General features: G+C 39.9%; 1 protein-coding gene across 4 annotated transcripts in view; it reads left to right on the forward strand.

The window, feature by feature from the left end:
* The window catches only part of EYA4 (EYA transcriptional coactivator and phosphatase 4), a 74834-nt gene that overhangs the window by 15021 nt on the left and 32884 nt on the right, over positions 1 to 26929 (forward strand). For 2 of the 4 annotated variants that reach the window (XM_077811759.1, XM_077811760.1), the window contains 6 exons: positions 714 to 797; positions 11203 to 11269; positions 13631 to 13776; positions 13910 to 14053; positions 15217 to 15296; positions 15545 to 15728. In XM_077811759.1, coding sequence (XP_077667885.1) covers positions 714 to 797; positions 11203 to 11269; positions 13631 to 13776; positions 13910 to 14053; positions 15217 to 15296; positions 15545 to 15728 — 705 coding nt within the window. Of the gene's footprint in view, positions 1 to 713; positions 798 to 11202; positions 11270 to 13630; positions 13777 to 13909; positions 14054 to 15216; positions 15297 to 15544; positions 15729 to 26929 lie in introns of those variants that run through there. The other 2 variants (XM_077811761.1, XM_077811763.1) reach the window with 2 other exon arrangements.

The raw sequence follows: 26929 nt of genomic DNA on the forward strand, positions 1-26929 counted from the left end.
GAAAATCAGGCCCCCAGTATTTATCAACTGGCAACTAATATATAATGTAAATATGCACATCTACCTAACTGTATGAGTGTTCTGAATGTATTGTGGTGCAGCTATAATTTTTTATTGTCCTAGGGCAGCTTAGCCTCTAATAAAAGCGGAAGTCTATGTTGTACAATTATTTCTTAGCAAATTAATTAGAAGCTGGCTTTTCATGGCTATCATTTGTGCACTGTCTATAGTTTTCTTTTCTTTTCTTTTCTTTTCCCCTCTGGGGAGAATAAGTCACCAATTTTAGTATGGGTTAGCTTTGAGGTAAGAAAAAAAACACTGGGGTGGCAGAAAGCTTGCACTGTGAAAGCAATATGCTGCTGGAAGAGAACAAAAACATACTGTACTGGCTCTCAAGCATAACTATTTTTTTATGTGCTCTCCTCTCCTTCCTGTCCACTAGTTTTTGGGAATTGCTAGAATCAATTAGATTTAGATTGAAATTAATCCAGATAATTATAGCAGACTTTCAAATAGATACATAAATAGATGCATGTGTGGCCATTTCAGAAAGTGCAGTAGCAGACTGTTCTCATAAAGTTCTAAACTTTTCAATCGCATGTCTGTTCTAGCTGGACTGCCACTCGTGACACTGGCATGAGGTCTCCGATGTAAATTTAGAAGTAAAATCTCATGTCTACTTATTCTTCTATGTGTAGTGTCTCTTCTTGCAGTCAAAACAGAGCCCATGAACAGCAGTGAAACAACCACCACCACCACAACTGGAGATGGATCGCTTGACACTTTTACTGGGTCAGGTAAAGCCATAATAAGATCACATGTTATGAGATACACACTAATGTAGCATTGGTAACTTTCACTAATGAACATGTCAGTGCATGGAGGACACCTCTTAAACTTTGTGAAAGTTATAAAGTAGGTTTTAATACCAAAGAGGAGTAATACCATTTTTGAAAACACCTTAACTTGCAATTCTCATCAGCTGTGTTCTTAAGAAATGTATTTACTACAACCATTCTTGTGTGCAAGAATATTTAAGTAACAATGGTCACGTACTGTAGCATTATTTATAGTTTGTAGGCCCATATAATATCAGCAGGAGTGAGATAAAATTAGATTGTATTAGTATTAGCAATTATAATTTATAAAATGTAAATCTGAAGGCTATATTGCTTTAGTAATCCTAAACTTCACTCCAATAGTGCTTATTAGCTGATGAGGCTGCCCTAAACTATCTTATATATGGTCTAAATATAAAGTATCTGTTTGATTCAATATAAATAAGCTTATCTTCCCAGTTGGGTTTTGAAAAAAAAAAACCACATTATTTGTAAGTAGCTTCCTGAAATGTATTAAAGATTACTGAAGTACAAGAAAGTACATATTGCTTGCATTATAACACAAAATTGGATCTTGGTCATATTAATATTAATGCAGAGAAGAGAATAATAATGGATCCGGCCCATTATGCCTGAGTTATCATGGCTCTTACCAGCAGGCTGAGAATAATTTAATTTTGTTACTGAATGCAATATATCCCCAGGGCTGTTTCCAGAAGATATGGTGTATACAATATAAAGGTTCAGGTCAGATGAAACTTTTTGTGAAATAATTTCAAAATCTTTAGTTTTGATTTTAATCTTTTTTCTTTGTTTAACCTTTTCTTTCTCTAATAAGCTTAAATTTTGAAACAAAAAGTCATTTCATGCAGGAAAACTGAAATTTTTTGTCTAAAAGAGGTCAAAACAAATCATTTAGACAACTTAAAAACCATTAAGTTGGGAGATTTGTCAAAATGGACTCTGTTTCATGAACAGTTTTGGTTTTGACAAATCAGAATTTTTTAGACAAAAAAAGCAATTAGTTGAAAAATTTACAACCAGCAGAAAGAATTGTGATTTTTGTATTGATAGTGTACATTTGTTGACCCATACTGTATATTTAAGAAATCTGGGCTTTACTCCGTGTATTGCAAAGTCTAGGGCAAGAATTTCCAGAAGGGATGCTTAGAGTTATATTCCTAAATCCATATTTAGGCACCTAAATAAGGGCCTGATTTTCCAGTGTTGAGCACCCAGCAGCTACCATGAACTTCAAGAGGGTGAAGGGTGTTCTGTGTTTTTGAAAATCAGACCACTTATATGGTGGTTGCAATGAACCTGGGAATCTACATGTAGGCACTCATTTTTTAAAATCTTAATGCCTATGTATTAAAGTAAAACGTGAGTCTACTCCCTATCTTGGGCCACAGAGTCGGATACAAAATGATTGAGGGGAAAGCACTATCGGGAGGGAAGACAGGCAGCCCCTCAGAACTGGGTACTGACTTCTTCAGTCACCAGCTATTGTGGGGCCAATAATGAGGGAGTAGCATGTGCACATAGCTGCTTATCGCGGGGGGGGGGGCAGGCAGGGGGGAAGTGCAGAGCTTTCAATGTGTTGTTTTTGTTATGTTTTAGTTTGAATTTTAGCTATTTTATCTGAGGTGTTACCTTGCCACTATTTAAGGATGTGTGCATGTGGGGTTTTTTTAATAGCAACTACCGGTAACTTTCCAAATATACCAGCTGAAACAATCAGAGAAATATTTTTTTCCATATGTTTTTTTGTTGTTGTTTAGCATCTATGCCACAAAGCTGGTCAAACCAGGCTGCCAAATTTGCAGTCACAGGGGATCCTGGCTTAAAGGGAAGGTGAATACAGTGGATCTAATTGTTGTTAAAGCAGCAAGGTGTTCCTATGACAAGTATCAGCCATTCGGAACACCCTACCACCTGAGAAAGTCATGATGTCAGTGTTGCCCTATCGTTTTTAAAACAATGAAATCCATCATGAGGCATCCCCTCTTCTGGAGCAAAGTTTCCCTTTGGATGCAGACTTGGCAGCCAGAGATAGCCAGCTCCAGGGAGGGGATTTGTGTGGGAGGGTGAAGAGGGAGGGGAAAAAATTCTGTGGATTGATAAAATGCCCAGGTCTGTGAGCTGAAATCATCTAATCTGTTAAATTAATATGAATAGATATAACTATGTGACATTGGACCACAGTCGGGAGTATTTCCTACTCTCAGGAACCCTGATTCAACACTTAAACACATGCTTAAGCACCATTAAGGGGACTTAATCAATGCTTAAAGTTATGTGTGCTTAAATGCTTTGTTGAGTAAGGTTGGACTTAAGCATGTGCTTAAAAGCTTTCCTGAACTGAGGCCAGAGTGGTGTGACTGATGAACTCCCAGTGCTGGACCAGTCTGAGAGTCCACCATTGTGCACTCTCTTTGCTTCAGGTATTCAACTGTGTTACACCCTATTTTCCTGACTTACAGACAGTAGACAATAAGCAGGGCTTTGGAGCTGAGAAGGAGGCTGAACAAGCCCTGCACAATGTAGTGTATCCACTGCTGCTTGGTGACCTTATTGAACACTAGAAGTGATGAACAGATAGATGGTTCCGTGGTATATACCAGGGCAGGATTGGGTTTATAGTGTATTGAGAGTTGAGACTGCATAGATGATTCTATAATAAATCCTCATTTTCAAAGGTTAACATTTTGACTCTTTGAAATAACACTGGGATGAAACTTGCTGACAAGCATGCATACTAGTTACTTTTCATAACTATTTTACAGTCAAAAGTACCTGTGAACTTGACTTCAGTCATTAACTTTTTGATCTCATAATATAATTGCAAACTTAGAGCCAAGTAAAGGTTAAATAGCATAAATGCCACATATTAAAATAAATAGGAAATGTCACATCTCAGACTCAATAAACTAATGTTAATGGTGAAAGAAAAGCTGCTCGGTTCTACTAAATTTAGAGTTAAACTCTCACAGACCCCTTAATTCAGCCTTTGGTATTACAATACATACCGAGTAATCTCTCAGAGGATTCCACAATGCTTTATGACGTTACCACTGAGAAAATATTTCTCTCCCCGGTATGACTTAACTAAGTAGACAAATCATTTCGTGCACCACTTCTACTGCAATAGGATGGTGTATCTGTAAAGAATTGGTTTTGGTATTTAATATTTTATAAAATCCAGGAAACTCTGTTTACTGTAGAGGACTATATTGTGCAATACCAATGTACTGTACATGGGGCTGCAGGACACTGAGAAAGTTTAACTCAGAATTTTCTTGCTTTGACAAATTTGCCTTGATTGTAGTGTTAGTTCAGCATACAGTTTTGTGTTTAAATTGCTTGGAAAGTTAGGTGAATTTGAGAATTATTAACAATTTTAATGGAGTAGCAAGCAACTTCTAGGCTTTCCATCTTCATCCATTTTCAGTAAATATTTATTATACACAAAAAAAACTGGGGTTAGAAGAACATTATTACGGTTACAAAATCAAGCATTCAAAAGTTAGGAGATTGTGCAGGCAACCTGAAATCTCCATCTCAGTTTGTCCCCCTTGTGCATATGCATTATGATACAGTCTTTCATTAGAAGATCACATACTATTTTTTTCCACTGGATCCCTGGCTCATTCAGTGCATTGAATGCATGGTGCTCACTTAATGAGCAGCTTTTCAATTTTTTGTATTTTTCTCATTGTTCAGTGTGTGGCCCCAGGCCTTATTTATTGCACGCTACTCAAACCCTGCCCAATATCACACAAGAACTCTGTGGCGGAAGCAGGAATAGAATCTAAGCATTCAGCTATGTTAACCCAGAGATCTTCCTGCAATCCCCCACCTCACTCACGCCGTACCTTCCAACTTCTGCAACAAAAGAATCAGGGGGTTCTATACATAAGTCCATCACTACACATCCTTAGTTCATCCCCCAGTTAGTCCATCCTGTGAACTAGGCTCAGGGATGCAGGTTCCAAGTGGTGCTTACCTCAAGTGGCTACCGGCTCCCGGAAGCAGTGGCATGTCCCTTCTCCAGCTCCTACATGGAGGTATGGCCAGGTGGGTCTGCACGCTGCCCCATCTGCAGGCACCACCCCTGCAGCTCCCATTGGAGTGCCGGAGGGGGCCATTGAAGCACGTAGGAGCTGGAGTGGGACCATGTTGTGGCTTCTGGGAGCCGCGTGGTGTGACTCTGACCCTGCACCCCGGCTGGAGCACCGGAGCAGGGCAAGCTCCAGACCCCACTCCCCAGTGGGAGCTTGTGGGCCAGCTTAAAATGGCTTGCGAGCCACATCCAGCCCACGGGCCATAGTTTGCCCACCCCTGTGTTAGGTGATATACAGATACATAAAATATGCTCCCCAAAGTTCTTACAATCTAATTCAACATATACAAATTGATGTAACAAACTATCAGAAAGGTTTGAAAAGGGAGGATGAGAGTAAGCCCTGGTCTACACTGCGAGTTTAGGTCGAATTTAGCAGTGTTAGGTCGATTTAACCCTGCACCCATCCACACGACCAAGCCTGTTTTGTCGACTTAAAGGGCTCTTAAAATCGATTTCTGTTCTCCTCCCTGCTGAGGGCTTTAGCGCTAAAATCAACCTCGCTGGGTCGAATTTGGGGTAGTGTGGATGCAATTCGACGGTATTGGCCTCTGGGAGCTATCCCAGAGTGCTCCATTTTGACCGCTCTGGACAGCACTCTCAACTCAGATGCACTGGCCAGGTAGACAGGAAAAGCCCCGTGAACTTTTGAATTTCATTTCCTGTTTGGCCAGCGTGGCGAGCTGATCAGCACAGGTGACCATGGAGTCCCAGAATCTCAAAAGATCTCCAGCGTGGACCGAACAGGAGGTACTGGATCTGATCACTGTATGGGGAGAAGAATCTGTGCAGGCAGAACTCTGTTCCAAAAGACGAAATGCCAATATATTTGCCATTTGCCATCTAGGGCATGATGGACAGAGGCTACAACAGGGGGACACAGCAGTGCCACATGAAAGTTAAGGAGCTGAGGCAAGCCTACCAAAAAACAAAGGATGCAAACAGTCGCTCCGGGTCACAGCCCCATACATGCCGCTTCTATGATGAGCTGCATGCGATTCTAGGGAAGGCCCCTACCACTACCCCACCACTGTCCGTGGACACCAGCAAGGGGGGAGTCTCACGCAACAGGGATGAGGATTTTGTGGATGAGGAGGAGGAGGTTGAGGATAGCGCATAGCAGACAAGCGGAGAATCCCTTCTCCCCGGCAGCCAGGAACTGTTCATCACCCTGGAGCCAATCCCCTTCCAACCTTCCCAAGGCGGGCTTCCGGACCATGAAGCCGGAGAAGGCACTGGTACACTCTGGTGAGTGTACCTTTGTAAATATAATACAGGGTTTAAAAGCAAGTGTGTTTAATGATTAATTTGCCCTGAAGACTTGGGATGCATTTGCGGCCAGTATAGCTACTGGAAAAGTCTGTTAACGTGTCTGGGGATGGAGTGGAAATCCTCCAGGGACATCTCCATGAAGCTCTCCTGGAGGTACTCTAAAAGCCTTTGCCACACGGTGTGGGGAGGCCCGTTCATGCTGAGCTGTTCGCGTTTGGCTGAGAGGGATCTTCCCTGATACTAGCCACACGGTGGGGGACGTAGGGGTGAAGCACATGTTCTATGTAATGTGAATTGCTTGATTCAGTGTGAAATAGTCTTCCCTTTGTTCTCTAAAATGTATCTTTTTAAATACTACTCTCCCTTTTTTTCCTCCCACAGCTGCAAATGTTTCTACGCTCCCCCATCATCTCCATCCCAGAGGCTAGCGCAGATTAGAAGGTGAAAAAAACACACTCACAATGACATGTTCTCAGAGCTCATGCAGTCCTCCCGCACTGAAATGCGTGGAGGCAAACAATGGCAGAGTCCTGGAAAGCGTTAAATGAACATGAGAGGAAGGAGAAGCACACTAAGAGGAGGCAGGATGCAATGCTTAGCCTAATGGGGGAGCAAACTGACATGTTCAAACAGCAGGAGCACAGACCACCACTGCAGCCCTTGTATAACTGCCTGCCCTCCTCCCCAAGTTCCATATCCTCCTCACCCAGATGCCCAAGAACGCAGAGGGGGGAGGCTATGGGCACCCAGCCACTCCACCCTAGAGGATTTCCCAAGCAACAGAAGGCTGGCATTCAATAAGTTTTGAACTGTAGTGTGGCCTTTTCCTTCCCTCCTCCCCTCATCCACCACCCCACCCGGTGCTTCCCTCCTCATGGGCTACTTGCGAGTTTTCCCCCTATTTGTGTGATGAATTAATAAAGAATGCATGACTTTGAAACAATAATGAATTTATTGCCTCTGAAAGCGGTGATCGAAGGGGGGAGGGCGGTTGGCTTATAGTGAAGTGGAGTCAACCAAGGAAGTGGATTTTCATCAAGGAGAAACAAACAGAACTGTCACACCGTAGCCTGGCCAGTCGTGAAACTGGTTTTCAAAGCTTCTCTGATGCACAGGGTGCCCAGCTGTGCTCTTCTAATCACCCTGGTGTGTGGCTGCGCGTAATCAGCCGCCAGGCGATTTGCCTTAACCTCCCACCCTGCCGTAAACGTTTCCCCTTACTCTCACAGATGTGGTGGAGCACACAGCAAGCAGCAGTAACAATGGGAATATTGGTTTTGCTGAGGTCTAACCTAGTCAGTAAACTGTGCCAGTGAGCTTTTAAACGTCCAAATGCACATTCTACCACCATTCTGCACTTGCTCAGCCTATAGTTGAACTGCTCCTTACTACTGTCCAGGGTGCCTGTGTATGGCTTCATGGGCCATGGCAATAAGGGGTAGGCTGGGTCCCCAAGGATAACAGTAGGCATTTCAACAGCCCCAATGGTGATTTTCTGGTCTGGGAAATAAGTTATTTCCTGCAGCTGTTCAAACAGACCAGAGTTCTTGAAGATGTGAGCGTCATGCACCTTTCCCGGCCATCTCACGTTGATGTTGGTGAAACGTCGCCTGTGATCCACCAGTGCTTGCAGCACCATTGAAAAGTACCCCTTGCGGTTTACGTACTGGCTGCCAAGGTGGTCCAGTCCCAAGATAGAGATATGCGTTCCGTCTATCGCCCCACCACAGTTAGAGAACCCCATTGCAGCAAAGCCATCCACTATGACCTGCACATTTCCCAGAGTCACTACCCTTGATAGCAGCAGCTCAGTGATTGTGTTGGCTACTTGGATCACAGCAGCTCCCACAGTAGATTTACCCACTCCACATTGATTCCTGACTGACGGGTAGCTGTCTGGCGTTGCAAGCTTCCACAGGGCTATCACCCACTCACTTCTCAACTGTGAGGGCGGCCCTCATCTTGGTATTCTTGCACTTCAGGGCAGGGGAAAGCAAGTCACAAAGTTCCATGAAAGTGCCCTTACAGATGTGAAAGTTTTGCAGCCACTGGGAATCATCCCAGACCTGCAACACTGTGCAGTCCCACCAGTCTGTGCTTGTTTCCCGGGCCCAGAATTGGCGTTCCATGGCAGGAACCTGCCCCGTTGCCACCATAATGTCCAAATTGCCAGGGCCGTGCTTTGAGAGAAGTCTGTGTCCCTGTCCTCATCGCTATCGTGATCACGCTGTCGTCACCTCCCCACCTGCTTTTGCAGGTTCTGCACATACTACAGGATAATGTGTGAGGTGTTTACAATGCGCACAACAGCAGCGTGGGCTCCATGCTTGCTGTGGTATGTCGTCTGTAGGAGAGCAGAGTTGCAGCGGAACCGGTGGATGACGACGGATGCCACGAGAATAGATATTTATACAGAACGACGAGAGGACCTGCGAGGTGGATTCATGGCACCAGGAGAGCAGAGTTGCAGCAGGAGCAGTGGATGATGATGGTTAGCAGTCCTACTACACCGTCTGCTGACAGCAGTATGGTGGCTGCATGGAAAAAAGGCGCGAAACGATTGTCTGCCGTTGCTTTTACAAAGGGAAGGGCGACTGACAACATTGCCCCATCAGGCATTGGGAGCTCAACCCAGAATTCCAATGGACAGCAGACACTGTGGGAACTGTTGGATAGTTACCCACAGTGCAACGCTCCAAAAGTCGATGCTAGCCACGGTACTGTGGACGCACTCTGCTGACTTAATGCGCTTAGTGGGGACACACACAATCGACCATATAAAATAGCTTCCTAAAAATCGACTTCTATAAATACGACCTAATTTCGTAGTGTAGACATACCCTAATAATGAAAAGAACTTGGGTTACATAGCCTAGCTATGTGCATGATTCAATATCTTCAGAACATTCAGAGATGTGTGGAGGTTTCTAATATTATTAACTATATGCAAATAAAAGAGAGATATGTAATACTTTCTAGGCATCGATATTTTTTTATCCCAATATAAATCAATTTAGGTCCATGAAAGAAGGAAAACTACTAGTACAATACTATTGGTACAGTCATTAAGGTGAAATGTAAAGAAAATGAAAATCTGAAAACAAGACACATTCAAGAATATTTTCTTAAGTCTTTCTGAATGCACAAAATAGAGAGATGGGTGTGCAGAGTTGTTTAATTACATTATGCCTTTTACTGTAAAAATGCTAATTTCACTGTGAGTGATTTGATAAGAAAAACAGTTCATCCACTGTAGCTGTTTTAAAGTTTACTTTGTACCCCAGTTACAGTAGTATGATAACGTGTTTTGTTTTTCAAAGTTGGTCAGTTAGCTGGATCTCCCACTTCTCAAAATACAGTTCAGTAAATAAGAGAAAAAGAAATGGCCTGATATTTAATCTAATTACATTACTGGTCAAAAAACAGCAGAGATGCCATTAGTGGATCATTGAAGTTCATTGACCTGAGAATCTGCAAAATCACCTTGTGTAACTGTTTTGTCTTCATAAAGAAAAGAGCATTGAGGTGTTCTAGGGAAGAGAATTATCCTCCAGGAGTTCAGCAAATAAGAGAGAACCCTTTATAGTTTTATAAGTAGTTTGCTTTGATATATGCTGTGCAACTTTCCAATTGAAACTGGTAGCACAGGGTCTAGATATTATTGTCCAATATTTCCTAATTTTCAAGCTAACCTAATGCATATTTAAGAGGAATTAATTCTTTTCCTTCTGCTACATTTTCCTAAATGTTCTAAGTATGTTTAAAATAGCTTAAGAACTATGAAGTTCTGCATGTGTTCAAAGCAGTAGATCTTAAAGGCATTCATTAGACTTGGATATAGAAATATATCTTATTTCATAAAATATATAGGAACCCAACCTATTTGTCACTTATACAATTCTAAAAGTTGGTTTGCAGTACCATTATGAACAACTCAGGAAGTGTATACTTTGAAGTACAACTATGATTGATTAGACTACAGAAATTCCAGTGTTTCGTTGTGTACTACTTTAATCTTTTGAACAGTGAATGAACAGCAGATGGCCTAATAAAGACACTCTGTATATTTGCTCAATATGGATTTGCTCTGAAGGGATTGGTTCAACACTTTAGAGTACATATATTTGGAATACATCTGTCTTAGTCAAGACAGATGGTTAAAGGAAAGTGAAACGTCCAGATTCTTGGAATTAGTCCAATTTGGGTGCTGCTTTTGATTGAAAATTTTAATAGGATATGACTATCATTCTGTAAGCTTTTTCGGAAGAATACAGCTGCTAATAGTATAAGCATATAAAAGGCGACTGAACTGGGATTTGTTTTACTTACATTTCAAATAAAAATATTGCCAGTGTCTTGCTCTAACTGATCTGAAGACAAATAGGTGACTTTGTTTTCCCGGGCTATCAATTTGATATCTTTCATTATTGCGAAATTCACTAAAAAATTCAAACTTGAAAGAAAAAATATTTTGCAAATTCCAAATTGTATTTAAACTTGCAAGTGTCAGGTTTTTAAAGGAGATTTTATAATTTTTTTCTATTCTATGTAATACTATACATTAGATCACAAGCTTTTTTGAATGGCAGTTTTGTAATACATTATAGGAAGTTTCCATTAGTGACAGTTTCATGGCTTGTGGATCAAATATTATGTGTGAATTGTATACCTCTAAAATATATGCAGAAATATATAAATCAAATTTAAAAGGTGCTGCATGCGGATATTGGGAGACAATGATTTTTACAACTTGTGTTACTTGGGAGTTTACTGTATGTTTTCAGTTTGCATATTAAAAATATGGTAGTTTAGCCTTGATGAAAGGTTGTCCCATTTTAGTTAAATACTCTTCAAATATTTACTCGCTTAAATATTTCAGCATTCATTATCTCTGCAAAGGTTTTGGTATCTGAATTAAATCCATTTTTGTTTTTGTTAAGTGTTGCACTCTTGTTTTCTGTTTTGCAGTAATAACAAGTAGTGGCTACAGTCCAAGATCAGCACATCAGTACTCGCCGCAGATATATCCCTCCAAGTTAGTGACCACATCTTTTCTAGCCTATCATAGTGAATGACCAAGACTTCAGGCAATTCTGTTGTTCAAAGTTTCCAACAAGTGTTAATACACAGTAAATAAATAAAGTAGTAACAAATAGCTACATAGTTAAGAATTTAAGACTTGATACTGATCCCCATTAGCATCATTTCTCTATTTTTTTTCTCTCTCACAGTTGGTGAAGACCTTGATCTGGCTCTTAGATGTGCAGTTATTTATTGTTGCACAACATATATAATTGATTTTGCACACACATGTAAGGGCAAGATTGAACCCCAGTGGTCAAGTTTTCAAATGTAGGCACATAAGTTGTGCTGACATAATATGCTTAAACACATGGAAACAGGCACTTGATAGGGAAAAAAACACAGTTGTATGTGCAAAATGAGTACTTGAATGCATAAGTACCAGTGCATTAAACAAGGAGAACTCTCTATACGTACACGTTCCATAGTCAGTATTGCCAAGCATTCAAAAAATCATGAATGAGGCACTGCAGAAGTATGTTGGATTCTTTTTATTTACATTCTGGTCCTTAAACCAGTAGGAGTCATGTTTCAAGCTTTTCTCTGCAACTATAAGGGCTAGATACTTACTCCCTTCCGCCACTTAAAATTGAGATTCTCGTGTAGTCACATGACTTCATAGAATCTCAGGGTTGGAAGGGACCTCAGGAGGTCATCTAGTCCAACCCCCTGCTCAAAGCAGGACCAATCCCCAATTTTTGCCCCAAATCCCTAAATGGCCCCCTCAAGGATTGAACTCTCAACCCTGGGTTTAGCAGGCCAATGCTCAAACCACTGAGCTACCCCTCCCCTTCGAAGAGCTGGGACTTTAACAAAACACCAAATATTGTGAGATTTGAGATAAAATCACTAGAGTTGGCAGCACTGTAGTGCATGGAAGTACTCATTTGCATGTGGCACTACCAGTTTTGTGCACACATGTTCCTGATTGCTGTGTGAAGTTTGTTTGCTTTTCCTTACTGACAAGGCCGGGTAGGAGGCTATGTTTGAAAATTTGGCATTATGTTTCTAAAATGAAAACACTGAAACATTACCAGGTTATGCTTTCTTAAGCTACTTTGTTTTGGTAAATTTGTATTCACATTATGATGTAACAAATATGTAATAAGATGACAAGTAAATGTCTGAACTCTGCATATTAGAGAGACTCTTTAATATCCTGTGACCAACACGGCTACAACAACACTGCATATTAGCGAGACAAGGTGAATGAGGTAATATCTTTTATTGGATAGACTTCTGTTGGTGAAAGACACACGCGTTTGAGCTTACATAGAGCTCTTCTTCAGGCAACTACAACAACACTGCAAACAACAATGAACTAAGTGTAGTCTTTCTTATTTCACTTACAAGGGGATTTGGCTAACAGTGCATCAGATATTCTTGGCCAAATATATTACAAGGTCTTATTGAATTTTTTATTTACTATAATAATTTTTGGCATCTAAATTAAAGTGTAATCTTTTTCTGATAGCAACTGCTTCCAACTATGCTGAAGTAATTAGGAAAAAAAAGCAAAACAAATTAGTATTTGCTATTTAGTCACTGCTTTTAATGGCTAGGTTTCAGTTACAATAATTCTTCAGAGTGTGTTTGATCACTCTTGGTCCATAAAATCTTATTTGACTTATTAAACATTCCAAGACAAATATTTCTGAATACATTTTTGCAACTCTGGAGGGTAAAATTTTTAAACCTGATTTTATTCACAAACAAAAGATCACTTTTATTTCCATTCTTTTTCTGTAACCCAAATTTTCCAAATGTTGGAAGCCCATCTTGTTGTTAAAGTATTACTGTAGGCATTTTCAATGCCACTCTATATGGACTTAATCCATCTCCCATTGAAGTCAGAGGGCCAGATCCTCAGCTACAACTGAACTGCACACAGTACAAGTTTGTGTATCTTGGCGCTCATGTTTGTACTTCCCTGATCCTGCTGCCACTGTGTCTAGGGCAGTTCTCCTTCACTGGGTTTGAGCAGCCTGAGGGCATCTCTGATTGACTTATGCCAGATGCTCATTGCTTCAAAGGGGGGCGGGGTGCAGAAGCCCTATAGAGCTATGTTGACAGTGGGATGATCCACCTGGGGTTGGATACAGCAGCTTTAAGGTTATATCATGCTGGTGATATGGTACAAAACATCCATGCTGCACCAGAGAATGTGACCCAGAGAGTCTCCATTTACTTCAGTAAGGTTAGACTGGATTCTAGAAGAGTAATTGTTGACAAAACTGTTTGTTTACTTCTTGAAACCTTTTTCTTTTATTGCTTGAACATCTGTTGCCACAGTAATGCTATTTTTCCTAATATTTAGGCCCTATCCACACATTCTTTCTACACCAGCAGCTCAAACAATGTCTGCATATTCCGGACAGACCCAGTATTCAGGAATGCAACAGCCTGCAGTCTATACAGCCTACTCACAGACTGGACAGCCTTACAGTTTACCTGCTTATGGTATTTTGCTTCTCATTGTTATTCCTTCTTAGCTAGAAGTAAGATTGACTGTCAATATGAACATTCTTTACTTTTCTCCCCATCTGCAAGAAAATATTTTAAAGAATCGGTTGAAAATTAATTTCTCACACAGACTTGGGTGTAATGTTGCCAGGCATCAAGACGGAAAGCGGGCTTTCGCAAACACAGTCACCACTGCAGAGTGGGTGCCTCAGTTACAGTCCGGGGTTTTCCACACCACAGCCAGGCCAAACACCATATTCTTACCAAATGCCAGGTCAGTAACCACCATCGTCATTTTCCATCTTTCATTTCAGAGGCACTACTCATGAGTGAGGTATTGCTCAGTGTGAGTAGGAATATCTGAAGTAGGCCTTTAGGTTCAGATGTTCAAAGGTATTTAGGTGCCTATGTCGCATTAAAATAAGTGAAATGTATATGCAGGCTGATATCATTTGACTTCATGCATGGTATTATCTTTTAATGTAGCATTATGATGTGCATTTCTTCATAAGAAACAGTTATCAAAAGACCAAGGGCCAGTATTTAAAGGCTTAAAGATGCAGATAGGCACCTAGTGAGATTTTCAAAAGAGCCCAAGCAGGTTAGTCACTTAATTCCCATTGAAATCAATAGGAACTAGGGGCTAGATTCACAAAAGGACTTAGGCCCCTGACTGCCACTTGAGGTGCCTAAATCCCAGAATCAGGTCCCACTAGGCTTCACAAAATCCCCGCTCAGCTGCCACTACACCCTGTAGATGCCTAAACTCACTTGGCACTTTACATTTTTGTTGCATTAAAAGTTCCCTTGGCATCTAGGTTTCTGCCTTTCAGCATGTACATTGCAGCCCCATTCCAAACATGCAGCTGCCTAAGCCCCAGAGTGATGCAGAAACCAGGGAAGGTAGGCGTTCTTCCTCCTAACTAGCTTGCGTGCCTATAGACGAGCTTACACAAAACAGTGGGAAAAGGAGGCCTGCTTCCTTCAGTTCTTAACCCAGTGGATAGGGTATTCATCTAGGATGTGAAAAATCCTTGGTTCAAGCCTCCCTTTTACCTGCGCGGGAGAAGGGACTTGAGCTGTTTTATGCTGAGACTGGATGGTTGCAAGTGAAGGTGAACTAAGCAATGAATATACATAATGAGAGAAAGAACAAGAGAAAAGAAACAAGGGAGTGGTTTAGGCACTGTAGTAAGCGTGAAGAGGTTTTCTTGAACACAACCACATATTCTCCAAGTTTCCATGAACAATATTAAAAGGGAAAAATAAATCTGGAAGCAGTTTTTCATTTCTGTTGAGCATTCATTAGAAATTTTTATATTTTAAAGTCAGAATCTCAGTTATTTGTGCTTCTGATTTGTCTGTGTTGTAATATGAAAAATTTTCTTTTGAATACACAAATAGGTTCTTATAACAAATTATTTCCTTTATCTTTAGGTTCTAGTTTTACACCCTCATCTACTATTTATGCAAATAATTCAGTCTCAAATTCTACAAACTTCAGTAGTTCACAACAGGTATGAATATCAACACTTTTATATGTGCAACAGAATAAGAAAATATTTTAAGTGATCAGGCAATTGCATAATTTGACCAATTTAGGTTAAAACAGGACTATTGTGATTGAATCTTTAATAGGACAGCAGGATACTTTAATATCTAACCAAATACTGCAATCTTCATGAGAACATTTGATCAACCTTTTCATTTAAAATACACGATAAAGAAATGGGTTCACTTAATAAATTTCCTTTACTTTTTCCAGGATTATCCATCCTATACAGCTTTTGGCCAAAACCAATATGCACAGTATTATTCAGCATCAACATATGGAGCATATATGACCTCAAACAACACAACTGATGGCACGTCTTCCTCATCATCAACCTATCAGCTACAGGAATCTCTCCCTGGCCTGAATAGTCAACCAGGTACAGATCTTCATCCAGGTGAAAAACTTTTGTGTATTTGATCCCATCAGTTTAGATGCGTGAAAGCAGAATTGGGTAATTTTTCAACATAGGTAATTTTGAACCAAATGGGGATAAGCATGAACTTTTATACTCAGCTCAGTGTCTCTAAAAGAAAAAAAAATGATTATGGAAACAATCATGAGATATTAAAAAATAATGTATATTCAGGTTATATATTAAACCGCAGCCAGGTAATTTTGGCAAACTGATATATGTATCATTGTGGGAATGAGAAAAGACACAACAATCAAGTATGCATCTTTGAGTGTCCGAAACTGCTGTGCTGTAGCAGGACCTCTCTAATTCACACTCAGAAAGGCAATCCCACTTCAGCTCTCAGCAAAGATTTAGTAACAGAATGGGTCTGAGATCTTGTGTTACTGACACCTAATAATAATAGTACCTAGATCTTCGTCCATAGATCTCAAAGTGTTTTACAAAGGAGGCTAGTATCAGAATCCCTGTTTGACAGATGGGGAAACTTAGGGCATGTCTACACTATACACTTAAGTTAACCTAGGTTATGTCGACTTACAGCCACCGCAGTAATTACTGTGGTGATTCTTATCCACACTGCCCTTCTTCTGTTGGTGATGCATGTGTTTCCACCAACTTAAAAGGGGCAATGCAGGGGGCGGAGAGCCAGGGCTGTCAGCTCTGCACAGCTCCTTGCTAGTAGCCTGGCATCCCACTGGGCTGCCCCTCCCCTCTTGGCTCCCTGTTCCCCACCGGGAATGGGGCAGCTGACCAGACACTGGGCACAGATCTCCCCACTGGGAGTCCTGCTTCTCTCCATCAGCAGTACCGCAGCCAACTGGAGTCTGGGTGCAGAGCTCCCCCCTCTGCACAGCTGTGCTCCCAGTGGGGAGCGGAGACCCCAGGGGGCAGCCAGGCTCCTGGTGGGGAGATCTGCACCAGGAGTCCAGTCAGCTGCTATGCTCCCAGCGGGGAGCCAAGAGCCCGGGGACCCTGGGTGGCAGCCGGGCTGGAGTGGAAAGCCAGGATCTTGGGGAGCAACAGGGCTCACTGCGGGGAGCAGGAAGCCTGGGTGGCAGCCTGAGCCAGGAGCCTGAGTGGCTCAGCTGGGAAGCCCAGAGCCCTCTTTCTTGTCAATTTCACAGCTCTATGAAATTGACGAGAATGATAGCCAATAGATGTAGGTAATGCAGTGTCTACAGGAACACTGCATTGCCCTAAATACACCAACATAAGCCCTACACCTCTGGTGGAGGTGGAGTTATGATGTTGGTGTTGTAGGGCACTTACATAGGCAGGAACAAGGCTGTAGTGTGTACACTGACATAATTAAGGCAGCTTGTATTGACCTAACACTGTAGTGTAGACCAGGCCCGAGGCACAGAGAAGTGAAGTGACTGGTTGAAGGTCACCCAGGAAGCCAGTGGTAGAGCCAGGAATAGAATCTACATCTCCAGAGCCAGTCCAGTGCTCTATCCACTAAGTCACACTGCCTCCCTTATTACAGCATATTTACTAGTACAGTATATTGTGAAGTATTATCATAAATAATTAAAACCAAACTACAGTTGTTTCTTTATTTAGACAAGCACTTATTAATGTGCATGCCATATTGCTAATTCACAAAATTCAGCAAGTCACAATAGAGTTATCAGGTATTCGTATCAATCTATTTAAATTATATTAAGAGAGTTACAGTTGCAAAGTAAAGCACTCAGAAGCCAGGACAAGACAAAATTAAGTTTGCCTAACCAATTATGTGCCCTTGGGCATAAAGCATTACAGTATTTTATTATATGATCATGCTAAACTTTACAGGACCCCATCTCATTCAATGCATGAGGTGAACATTGCTCTGTGAATGAGGCAACTGTTCAGTTTTTCTTGTTATCCCCATCATTCATCTTATAGCTCCACGCCTGCTTCCTACACTGCACACCATCCAAACACTGCTGCCCATAACAATTGCTTTTCCTTCTTTGTAGACTTTTCTGTGATGCTCATTACATTAGTAGGTGAGCATCTCACAGAGGTTAATGAATTGATCCTTGCAAAATCAAGAAGTATTATCCTCATTTTACAAATGTGAGACTATGGTACAGAGAGATTAAGTGGCTTGCTCAAGCTCACATACAAAGTCTATGAGAGAGACAGTGAAAGACCCCAATCTCCAAGGTCTCTGTCTAGTGCCACATGAGCTTTATTTGTCTTCCAGGGGACCCTGCTTCATTCATCATACACTATACAATTTCTGCAGTGTGGACCCGCTCCAAAACCTATTGAAGTCCTGGGAAAATTGTCATTGCCTTTAATGAGTTTCGGATCAGTCCCTGAATGCAGAAGGGGTGCACTGGACCCCAGACCAATTCACTACACAAAGCTGTTTCATTCTCTTTCTAGGGAGTGAACTGAATGACATGGGGGTCTTTCAAAAACATGCGGTATTATATTAATAATAATGAATAAGCAGAAGGGGAGGAGTTAAGGTTGTGCAAAAAATTATACACAGATCTGGCAGCATTACCTACAGTTGAGATTGCCTGACATTTCCCATTACAAGACCTTTTTTTCAGTTACTTATAACTTTAATTGTATGGGCTGAAATTTCCCATGCCAGGTGTCTGCCTCAGGCTGAATTTTTTTTGGAAAGTGTGTGTTTATATAAAATAGGAAAGTATATTTTGTTCACTCCCTTGGTTCTTGAAAGTAGCAGAACCATTTTGGCACAAGCTTAAAAAAAATATTAACTCCTGGACTCAGAACAAACCTGCCAAATTGAAGACAGAAAGGTAAAATTATGTTGTAATCAACTGAAATTAGAACACTTGAGGAATGAACATTCACTGTAGATGTTGCTCCACATATCATTTAAAAGATTCTGTTGTATGCTGAAAGAATGTAATGAATACTCATAAAATTATGTTTTGAGAACTCTACATGCTTCAGGACACTTTATATTTCCTACACACTTAAAAATATTTTGTAGTGAGTAGGTTTGCACATTATCTCATCTTGTAGCTGTGCTTCTTAGAAGTGATCTGTTAGCATACTGTATGTACAGAATCTCTTATGATAGTGTTTTATAACCTGTATTCAATGTACTATAGAAGGGAACTTTATACAAGCTAAATAACGGAAAACCATGAGTGTGTAAGTATAGTGAAATAGTAAGAAAGGTTTTTATGGTTAAACACATGAGTATGTCTCCCTTTTAAAAAGAAAAGGAGTACTTGTGGCACCTTAGGGACTAACCAATTTATTTGAACATAAGCTTTCGTGAGCTACAGCTCACTTCATCGGATGCATACTGTGGAAAATACAGATGTTTTTATACACACAGACCATGAAAAAAATGGGTGTTTATCACTACAAAAGGTTTTCTCTCCTCCCACCCCACTCTCCTGCTGGTAATAGCTAATAGATAAGCTATTACCAGCAGGAGAGTGGGGCGTGGGGAGAGAAAAACCTTTTGTAGTGATAAACACACATTTTTTTCATGATTTGTGTGTATAAAAACAAACATCTTCTGTATTTTCTGTATTTAAGCATGCATCCGATGAAGTGAGCTGTAGCTCACGAAAGCTTATGCTCAAATAAATTGGTTAGTCCCTAAGGTGCCACAAGTCCTCCTTTTCTTTTTTGCGAATACAGACTAACACGGCTGTTACTCTGAAATCTCCCTTTTAAATAGTTTATGCATCTGAACTTGTACCTCTGCCCATGCACTTCCCATTTCTGTGAAGTGCTGAATGAGTCATGCGACACTATGTGCACAGGGCAACACCCATTTTGAAAATACATTGCATGCCTGTGTTCTTGTGTGTTACTTTAAAAATACACTTGCATAAATGGAGTGCAGCATTTTGAATGCTTAGTCCAGGGATCAGCAAGCTTTGGCATGCAGCCTGTCAGGGAAAGGGGGTTTGGCAGGCTGGGATGGTTTGTTTACCTGCAGTGTCCACAGGTTCGGCCGATCGCCGCTCCCACTGGCCACGGTTTGCCGTTCCAGGCCAATGGGGGCTGCAAGAAACAGTGCGGGCTAAGGGATGTGCTGGCCGCCGTTTCCTGCAACCCCATTGGCCTGGAATGGCAAACCACAGCCAGTGGGAGCTGCGATCAACCGAACCCGCGGATGCTGCAGGTAAACAAACTGTCCCCGCCCTCCCGCGGCTTTCCCTGACGGGCCACATGCCAAAGGTTGCTGATCCCTGCACTAGGGACATCGTGGCTCAAAGGTAGCAACTGAAAAGAGCTTCTGGTTACTGCTTCACCTGGTGCATGGGGAAAGGGCATAGTGAACCTGCTGCTGATATACTGGGATAATGGTGCTAGGGCTTGCCTCTGCACAGGAAGGAATAAGCATGTGCACGAATCAGTCTGCGTTGACTTTCCTTGTGCACACTAGCCTATTCAGAAGCAGCACACATTGGAATTTTCACTGGGTTTGTGTGTATGCCTGGGTCTTCCCTCCCGGAGGGCCCTTTGCAACAACTGTGCTCTTACTCAGTTCAGTTGTGGCAGGTTCAGTGGCAGGGATACACCAGTACCTGAGTATCACTATGTCTGCAATTACAGGCCATACCATGTTCATGCTTAACGCTTTCCTGTCACTTTATTGTAGCCATACTCTCACTTGCCAGTGGATGAAGTTTCCCAAACAGGATCCTTAGCTATGTGTTGAATGTAGGAAAAAAGGAAAGAATTTCACGCATTGCAATTAATATTTCTAACTTCAGTGAACTGCACTAGGACTTCCCAATCTCTAAATAAGTACACACATTTTTGGGTCCTTCTGTGTATGAACAGTTTGCATTTAATTTCTGTCAGATTTGAGACACATTCTTACTACACCAGAGATCTGTATTTTGGTCAGTTTTTTTAAGTTTAAGTTTTCTGAAGCCATTTAAGGATAAAAAAAAATAAGTTCCCCCTTTAATATGGATGAGCCTGCTGTTTGTAAAAAGCAAATCCAGCAAATTAAGCATACAGTTGTTCAAAAACCCATGCACTACTGACTTCTGCAGTTCTAAAATAGAAGCATGCCTTGCATTCAAGTAAGAGACAGCTGGTCATTCTGATTTAGAGATTAGTTTAATGAAATAAAGTTGGCTCTAAATACCCAGAACTTACAAGGTACAGTGATTAGTTACAGTACTGATTTATGGATAATTATGCAATCATGTACAGTGTTGGTCCAAAAAGAAGCCTGGGGCAACTGGTAATAATTAATGTTAAATGGAAATTGTAAATAGCATTCAGTTGTTTACTTCAGCTTTTAGGAACTTTCATAGAAGATTTAGAAAGATTTGTTTAATTTTTGGAAGAATTAAGTAAATTGAATAATTGGGAACAAATGCTTTAATATGTTACTTTGTAATTTAATCTTGATTTTGTAAAACATTACATTTTTCATATATATTAAATTTTCTCATGTGTTGGAAATAATTAAAAGGTTCAGGCCAGAAATTTCGGGTTTTTTTCTTTTAGTCTGTTTTTTATGTAGTCGTGGAAGAGCTAGTAAATAACATTTCCCTTTAAAAGGATCCCCTTCTATAAGACACATATTCAGAACTCTTGTTGAAATCAGTGGAAGTTCTGGTTGTGCAAGGAATCCAATTTCGAGTTGTCATTTTGTACTTCTTCATTTAACCAAACATATTTTCTTCTCTCTCTTATGGAGGACAAGCCAATACTCCTTGACCTTATTTACTTCCCCATTACCTTTAGTGCCTTTACTGATATTAGCAAAAAGAAAAGGAGTACTTGTGGCACCTTAGAGACTAACAAATTTATTTGAGCGTAAGCTTTCGTGAGCTACAGCTCACTTCATCACTCAGGGAATAGAGTTGGTTAATTAATCAGAACTCCCTCTCCTGACTAATTCTGCAACAGCAAAGCAAGAATACTACAGAGTCATGATTAAGCAGAAGTGATTTATTTCTGTTTAATTTCCCTATCATTCCTCAGCAAATTATAACAATTTTAGATTCGGGGTAAAATTTTCAAAAGTGCCCAAGGACCAGATTTTTAAAGGTATTAATTTAGGTGCTGGTATTTATAGAGATGCAGATAGGTGCCTAAATGCCTTTAAAATCTGGCCCTCAGTAATTTAGGGGTATCTAAGACCCGTTTTGAAAAGTGATTTATGCATTTGGAAATATAAGCCTCATTGAAAGTCAGTTGAATTTAGACTCCTAAGTCATGTTTGAAAATGGATATTAGACTCCTAACTCATTTAGGCACTTTTGAAAGTTTATACTAAGTCAAATTTTAGCTCTGTTTTCTTGCCTCTATAAGTCTGTCCCTGTTGCCCCCCACCTCCCAATCTTCCTGAGGGTACATATGCAGCTTTGTCATTTGTGTGTAATGCAGCCCTCCTAGTGAATGTAGTAGACGTGACTTTTCTATACAGTTTCATAGGATGGTTTTAAAGCTTATAGAAAGTATTTTTCTATTAATTAGGTATTTAGAATAAATGCTGTATAGCCCTATTTAATTTCTATAGACCTCTGCTGGTTACATCTATATAGAAATTTTCTCTGAAGACATTATCATAGGTAGTATGTATGCATGTAGAATAAAATATTAAACTAAATACAGAGACATGGATTACTGAATGGTATAAAGAAACACTTTGAATAAAACTTATTTTCTAGGGCTTTCAAAAGTTATCAGTATTGTACTTTAATTTTTGTTTGATGTTTTTGGTAAGAATCAGTGTTTACAAACTACTTGCTGCTTAGTTCACCTGTTGGGCTATTTTGCTGGGGAAGCAATAAAACAAAAAAGCTAGACTTGGATATAATTTTGTTTTTATCTTATGTGGGGCAAAGAAAGAAATGTGTGGAATAGTTCTGCTTTGCATGAAATGATTGTACAGCCACTACAGCAAATTATTGGAAAATAGGTAAATACATAATTACTTTTCATTAGAAACTCATGCCATATATGTACAGATAGATTTCCATCTCTTCAGTTGTGTATAATTGAAGATCTATATCAGATCATAATTGTGCCATTATCACTTGTGTGGGCTTTAAGTAGCTTCATAGATTTTAAGAAAGTTTGGAATTCTTTTAATTCCCGCACATGACAAACAGTATTTTATTCTAATCAGGACATAATAAAAACTTTGAAGGCACTCCTCATTGTTCCATTTTACTTATTTAACAACCGTTGGCACATTGTTGACTAAGAGGAAAAATGAACTAAATGATTTACTTAATGGCAATAAAAATAATTATTTTTTACTAGAAATGTGTAAATTCACTCAACCAAGTGTCTGTAATTCCCTGGGTCCTCTCTGTTCCCCCTTTTTAAAGATAGGTACTATGTTTTCCCTTCTCTAGACCTTTGGGACCTCATCTATCCTCCATGAGTTCTCAAAGATAATGACTAATGGTTCAGAAATTGCTTCAGCTAGCTCCTTAAGTAACTTAGGGTGAATTGTGGCAGGCCCTGCTAACTTGAATACATCTAATTTATCTACTAGGGCTATCGATTAATTGCAGTTACTCACACAATTAACTCAAAAAAAATTCATTGTGATTAATCGCAGTTTTAATCACACTGTTAAACAATAGAATACCAATTGAAATGTATTAAATATTTTGGATGTTTTTCTATATTTTCAAATATATTGATTTCAGTTACAGCACAGAATACAAAGTGTACATTGTTCACTTTATATTACTTTTATTACAAATATTTGCACTGTAAAAATGATTAAAGAAATAGTATTTTTCAGTTCACCTCACACAAGTAGTATAGTGCAATCTTTTTATCATAAAGCACAACTTACAAATGTAGAATTTTTTTGTTACATAACTGCACTCAACAACAAAACAGTGTAAAACTTTAGCGCCTACAAGTCCACTGAGTCCTATTTCTTGTGCAACCAATCATTAAGAGAAACAAGTTTGTTTACATTTATGGGAAATAATCTGCTCGCTTCTTATTTACAATGTCATGTGAAAGTGAGAACAGACATTCACATGATACTTTTGTAGCCGGCATTGCAAGGTATTTACATGCTAGATATGCTAAACATTCATGCTTTGGCCATCCTTCCAGAGGACATGCTTCCATGCTGATGATGCTCGTTAAAAAAAGTATGCGTTAATTAAATTTGTGACTGAACTCCTTGGGGGACAATTGTATGTCTTCTGCTCTGTGTTTTACCCACATTCTGCCATATATTTCATGTTATAGCAGTCTCAGATGATGACCCAGCATGTCGTTCGTTTTAAGAACACTTTCACTGCAGATTTGAAAAAACGCAAAGAAGGTACCAGTGTGAGATTTCTAAAGATAGCTACAGCACCCGACCCAAGATTTAAGAATCTGAAGTGCCTTCCAAAATCTGAGAGGGATGAGGCGTGGAGAATGCTTTCAGAAGTTTTAAAAGAGCAACACTCCGATGCGGAAACTACAGAACCCAAACCACCAAAAAAGAAAATCCACCTTCTGCTGGTAACATCTGACTCAGATGATGAAAATGAACATACGTTGGTCTGCACTGCTTTGGATCATTATCGAGCAGAAGCCTTCATTAGCATGGACGCATGTCCTATGGAATGGTGGTTGAAACATGAAGGGATATATGAATCTTTAGCGCATCTGGCACGTAAATGTCTTGCAACACCGGCTACAACAGTGCCATGAGAATTCCTGTTCTCACTTTCAGGTGACATTGTGAACAAGAAGCGGGCAGGATTATCTCCTGCAAATGTAAACAGACTTGTTTGAGCGATTGGCTGAACAAGAAGTGGGTTTATAGGCTCTAAAGTTTTACATTGTTTTATTTTTGAATGCAGTTATTTTTTGTACATAACTCTACATTTGTAAGTTCAACTTTCATGATAGAGATTTTACTACAGTACTTGTATTAAGTGAATTGAAAAATACTGTTTTTTATTTTTACAGTGCAAATATTTATAATAAAAAATAAACATAAAGTGAGCACTGTACACTTTGTATTCTGTGTTGTAATTGAAATAAATATATTTGAAAATATGGAAAACATCCAAAAATATGTATATACATTATATTCTATTGTTTAACAGTGCAATTAATCATGATTAATTTTTTAATCACAATTAATTTTTTAATCGCTTGACAGTCCTATTATCTACATATTTTTAATCTGTTCTTTCCCTATTCTGGTCTGCGTTTCTTCCCCCTTGTTGTTAATATTGTCTTAAGCATTTGGTCACAACTACCTTTTTAGTGAAGACTGAAACAAAATAGGTTTTTCACGCCTCAGCCTTCTTGATGTCATCCTATAGCTCTCCTTCCCTGCTGCTAAATAATGTACTTAAATTTTCCTTTATCTTTCTCTTGTCCTTAATGTACTTATAGAACCCCTTCTTAATGCCTGTTATGTTCCTTGTTAGGTGTAACTCATTTTGTGCTTTAGCCTTTCTAATTTTTTCCCTACATGCCTTCACTATTCTTTTGTATTCATCCTTAGCAATTATATTCATGCTTCCACTCTTTGTAGGATTCCTTTTTGATTTTCACATCATTAAAGAACTCCTGATAAAGGCATATTGGCCTCTTACTGGTCTTCCTATCTTTCCTTATCATTGGGAGCGTTTGCTCTTGTGCCTTTAATTTTGTCTCTTTGAGAATCTGCCAATTCTCCCGAACTCCTTTTTCCATTAGATTTTCTTTTCATGGGACCTTACCTACCAGTGCTCTGAGTTTGTTAAAGTCTGCTTTTTTGAAGTCCATTGTCCTTATTGTGGTGCTTTTACCTCTTTTTTCCTTAGAATCATGAAATCTATCATTTCATGATCACTTTTGCCCAGATTACCTTCTACCTATCTTTCTACCTTCAGATTAATAACCACAAAAAATAACTCTTTGTCAGAATCAAGCCTAGACTGGCTGCCATTGGATACTTCCTTCATCTTTTTAATAGTCTGTAAAGATATTAATATCTCAGTATGTACATATGTATGACTGTATAGTGTAGGGTCATTGACTGGCCAATTTTGAGACAAAGTTTTTTTCTGATTTTGATTGCTGTGTGGACAGTGATGGGGGCAGAGTTCAAGTTGTGTGTTTAACCTCAATACGTACATGTTATTGAGTTACTGTGGTTTGACTACAGCTTTTTAAATGGTTTGCCTTTGTGTATGTAAACTTTAAAATGTTCTTAGTTTGACCTGTGTGACCTGTTCTTTCTCTTGGCATTTTATACATGTAGGTGCAAATGGTCTATATTATTCACTTGTGACCCTAATAAAAATGTTCTTAGAAAAGAAAATCAGGAAGAAAAAGGAAAGAATTGCCAATTGAATGTATACATTCCTTAATATTGAGCGATTTGGCTTGATTATAAACTCTGTGGGGGGAGGGACCATCTTTTTGTTCTGTGTTTGTATAAAATTTAAAGTACAATGGGGTCCAGATCCACTCCTAAGTGCTATGGTAATACTAATACTAATAATTAATAAAGAATTGATGCTGCCCACACTAAGTCACCCTTGATTTAGGCTTCCCAAAGCCAACTCTCTCTTTGTTTCAATCATCCAAACTGAAAAGTGTTTCATAGTGTTTCCCCACAGTGGGTGAGGTAATAGCGCTTACTGGTCCAGCTTCTGTTGATGAAAGTGACAAGCTTTCGAGGTCCACAGAGCTCTTCTTCAGGTCTGGGAAAGGTACTCAGAGTGTAACAGCTAAATACAACGTAGAACAGACAGTTTTGTCCTGACACCATCCTTCAATATATTTTAAAGAACCATCTGTAATGCAGCAGCATAGAACCCAACAGATTAGAAAAATTGGATGGCACCCTTGAATCAGTTCACTGAACACTTTGGAAGATGTCAGGGATAGCTGTACTCCATTGCTGTTGTGAAATAGTCATGAAATCATTATTAAAGCAGACAAAGGGGGAGGATTCATGTCTTTTCACACTTAGAAAACTCGCTTAATTAGCTAGTCCTTAGATACGTCACCAGAAATTTCTGGAGGTGCACTAGGAGAGTGTGCTTGGAAGGAAGGAGGATTTCTGGTTACTGGGAGTTGGGGTGGAGCAAGTCTCAAACAATCCCTCCTAGGTAGCTCCATTCTCTTTCCCCATCCAACCTTCCCAATGTGAACTTCCTTATCCTGCTCACAACTCTTGGTTGACTGCCGCCTGTGTTTGTGACCAGCAGTGGTAAGGTGGATTACAATGGGGAAATCAGGCT

Source organism: Eretmochelys imbricata, chromosome 3, assembly GCF_965152235.1.
Source record: "Eretmochelys imbricata isolate rEreImb1 chromosome 3, rEreImb1.hap1, whole genome shotgun sequence".
NCBI classification, from domain to species: Eukaryota; Metazoa; Chordata; order Testudines; family Cheloniidae; genus Eretmochelys; species Eretmochelys imbricata.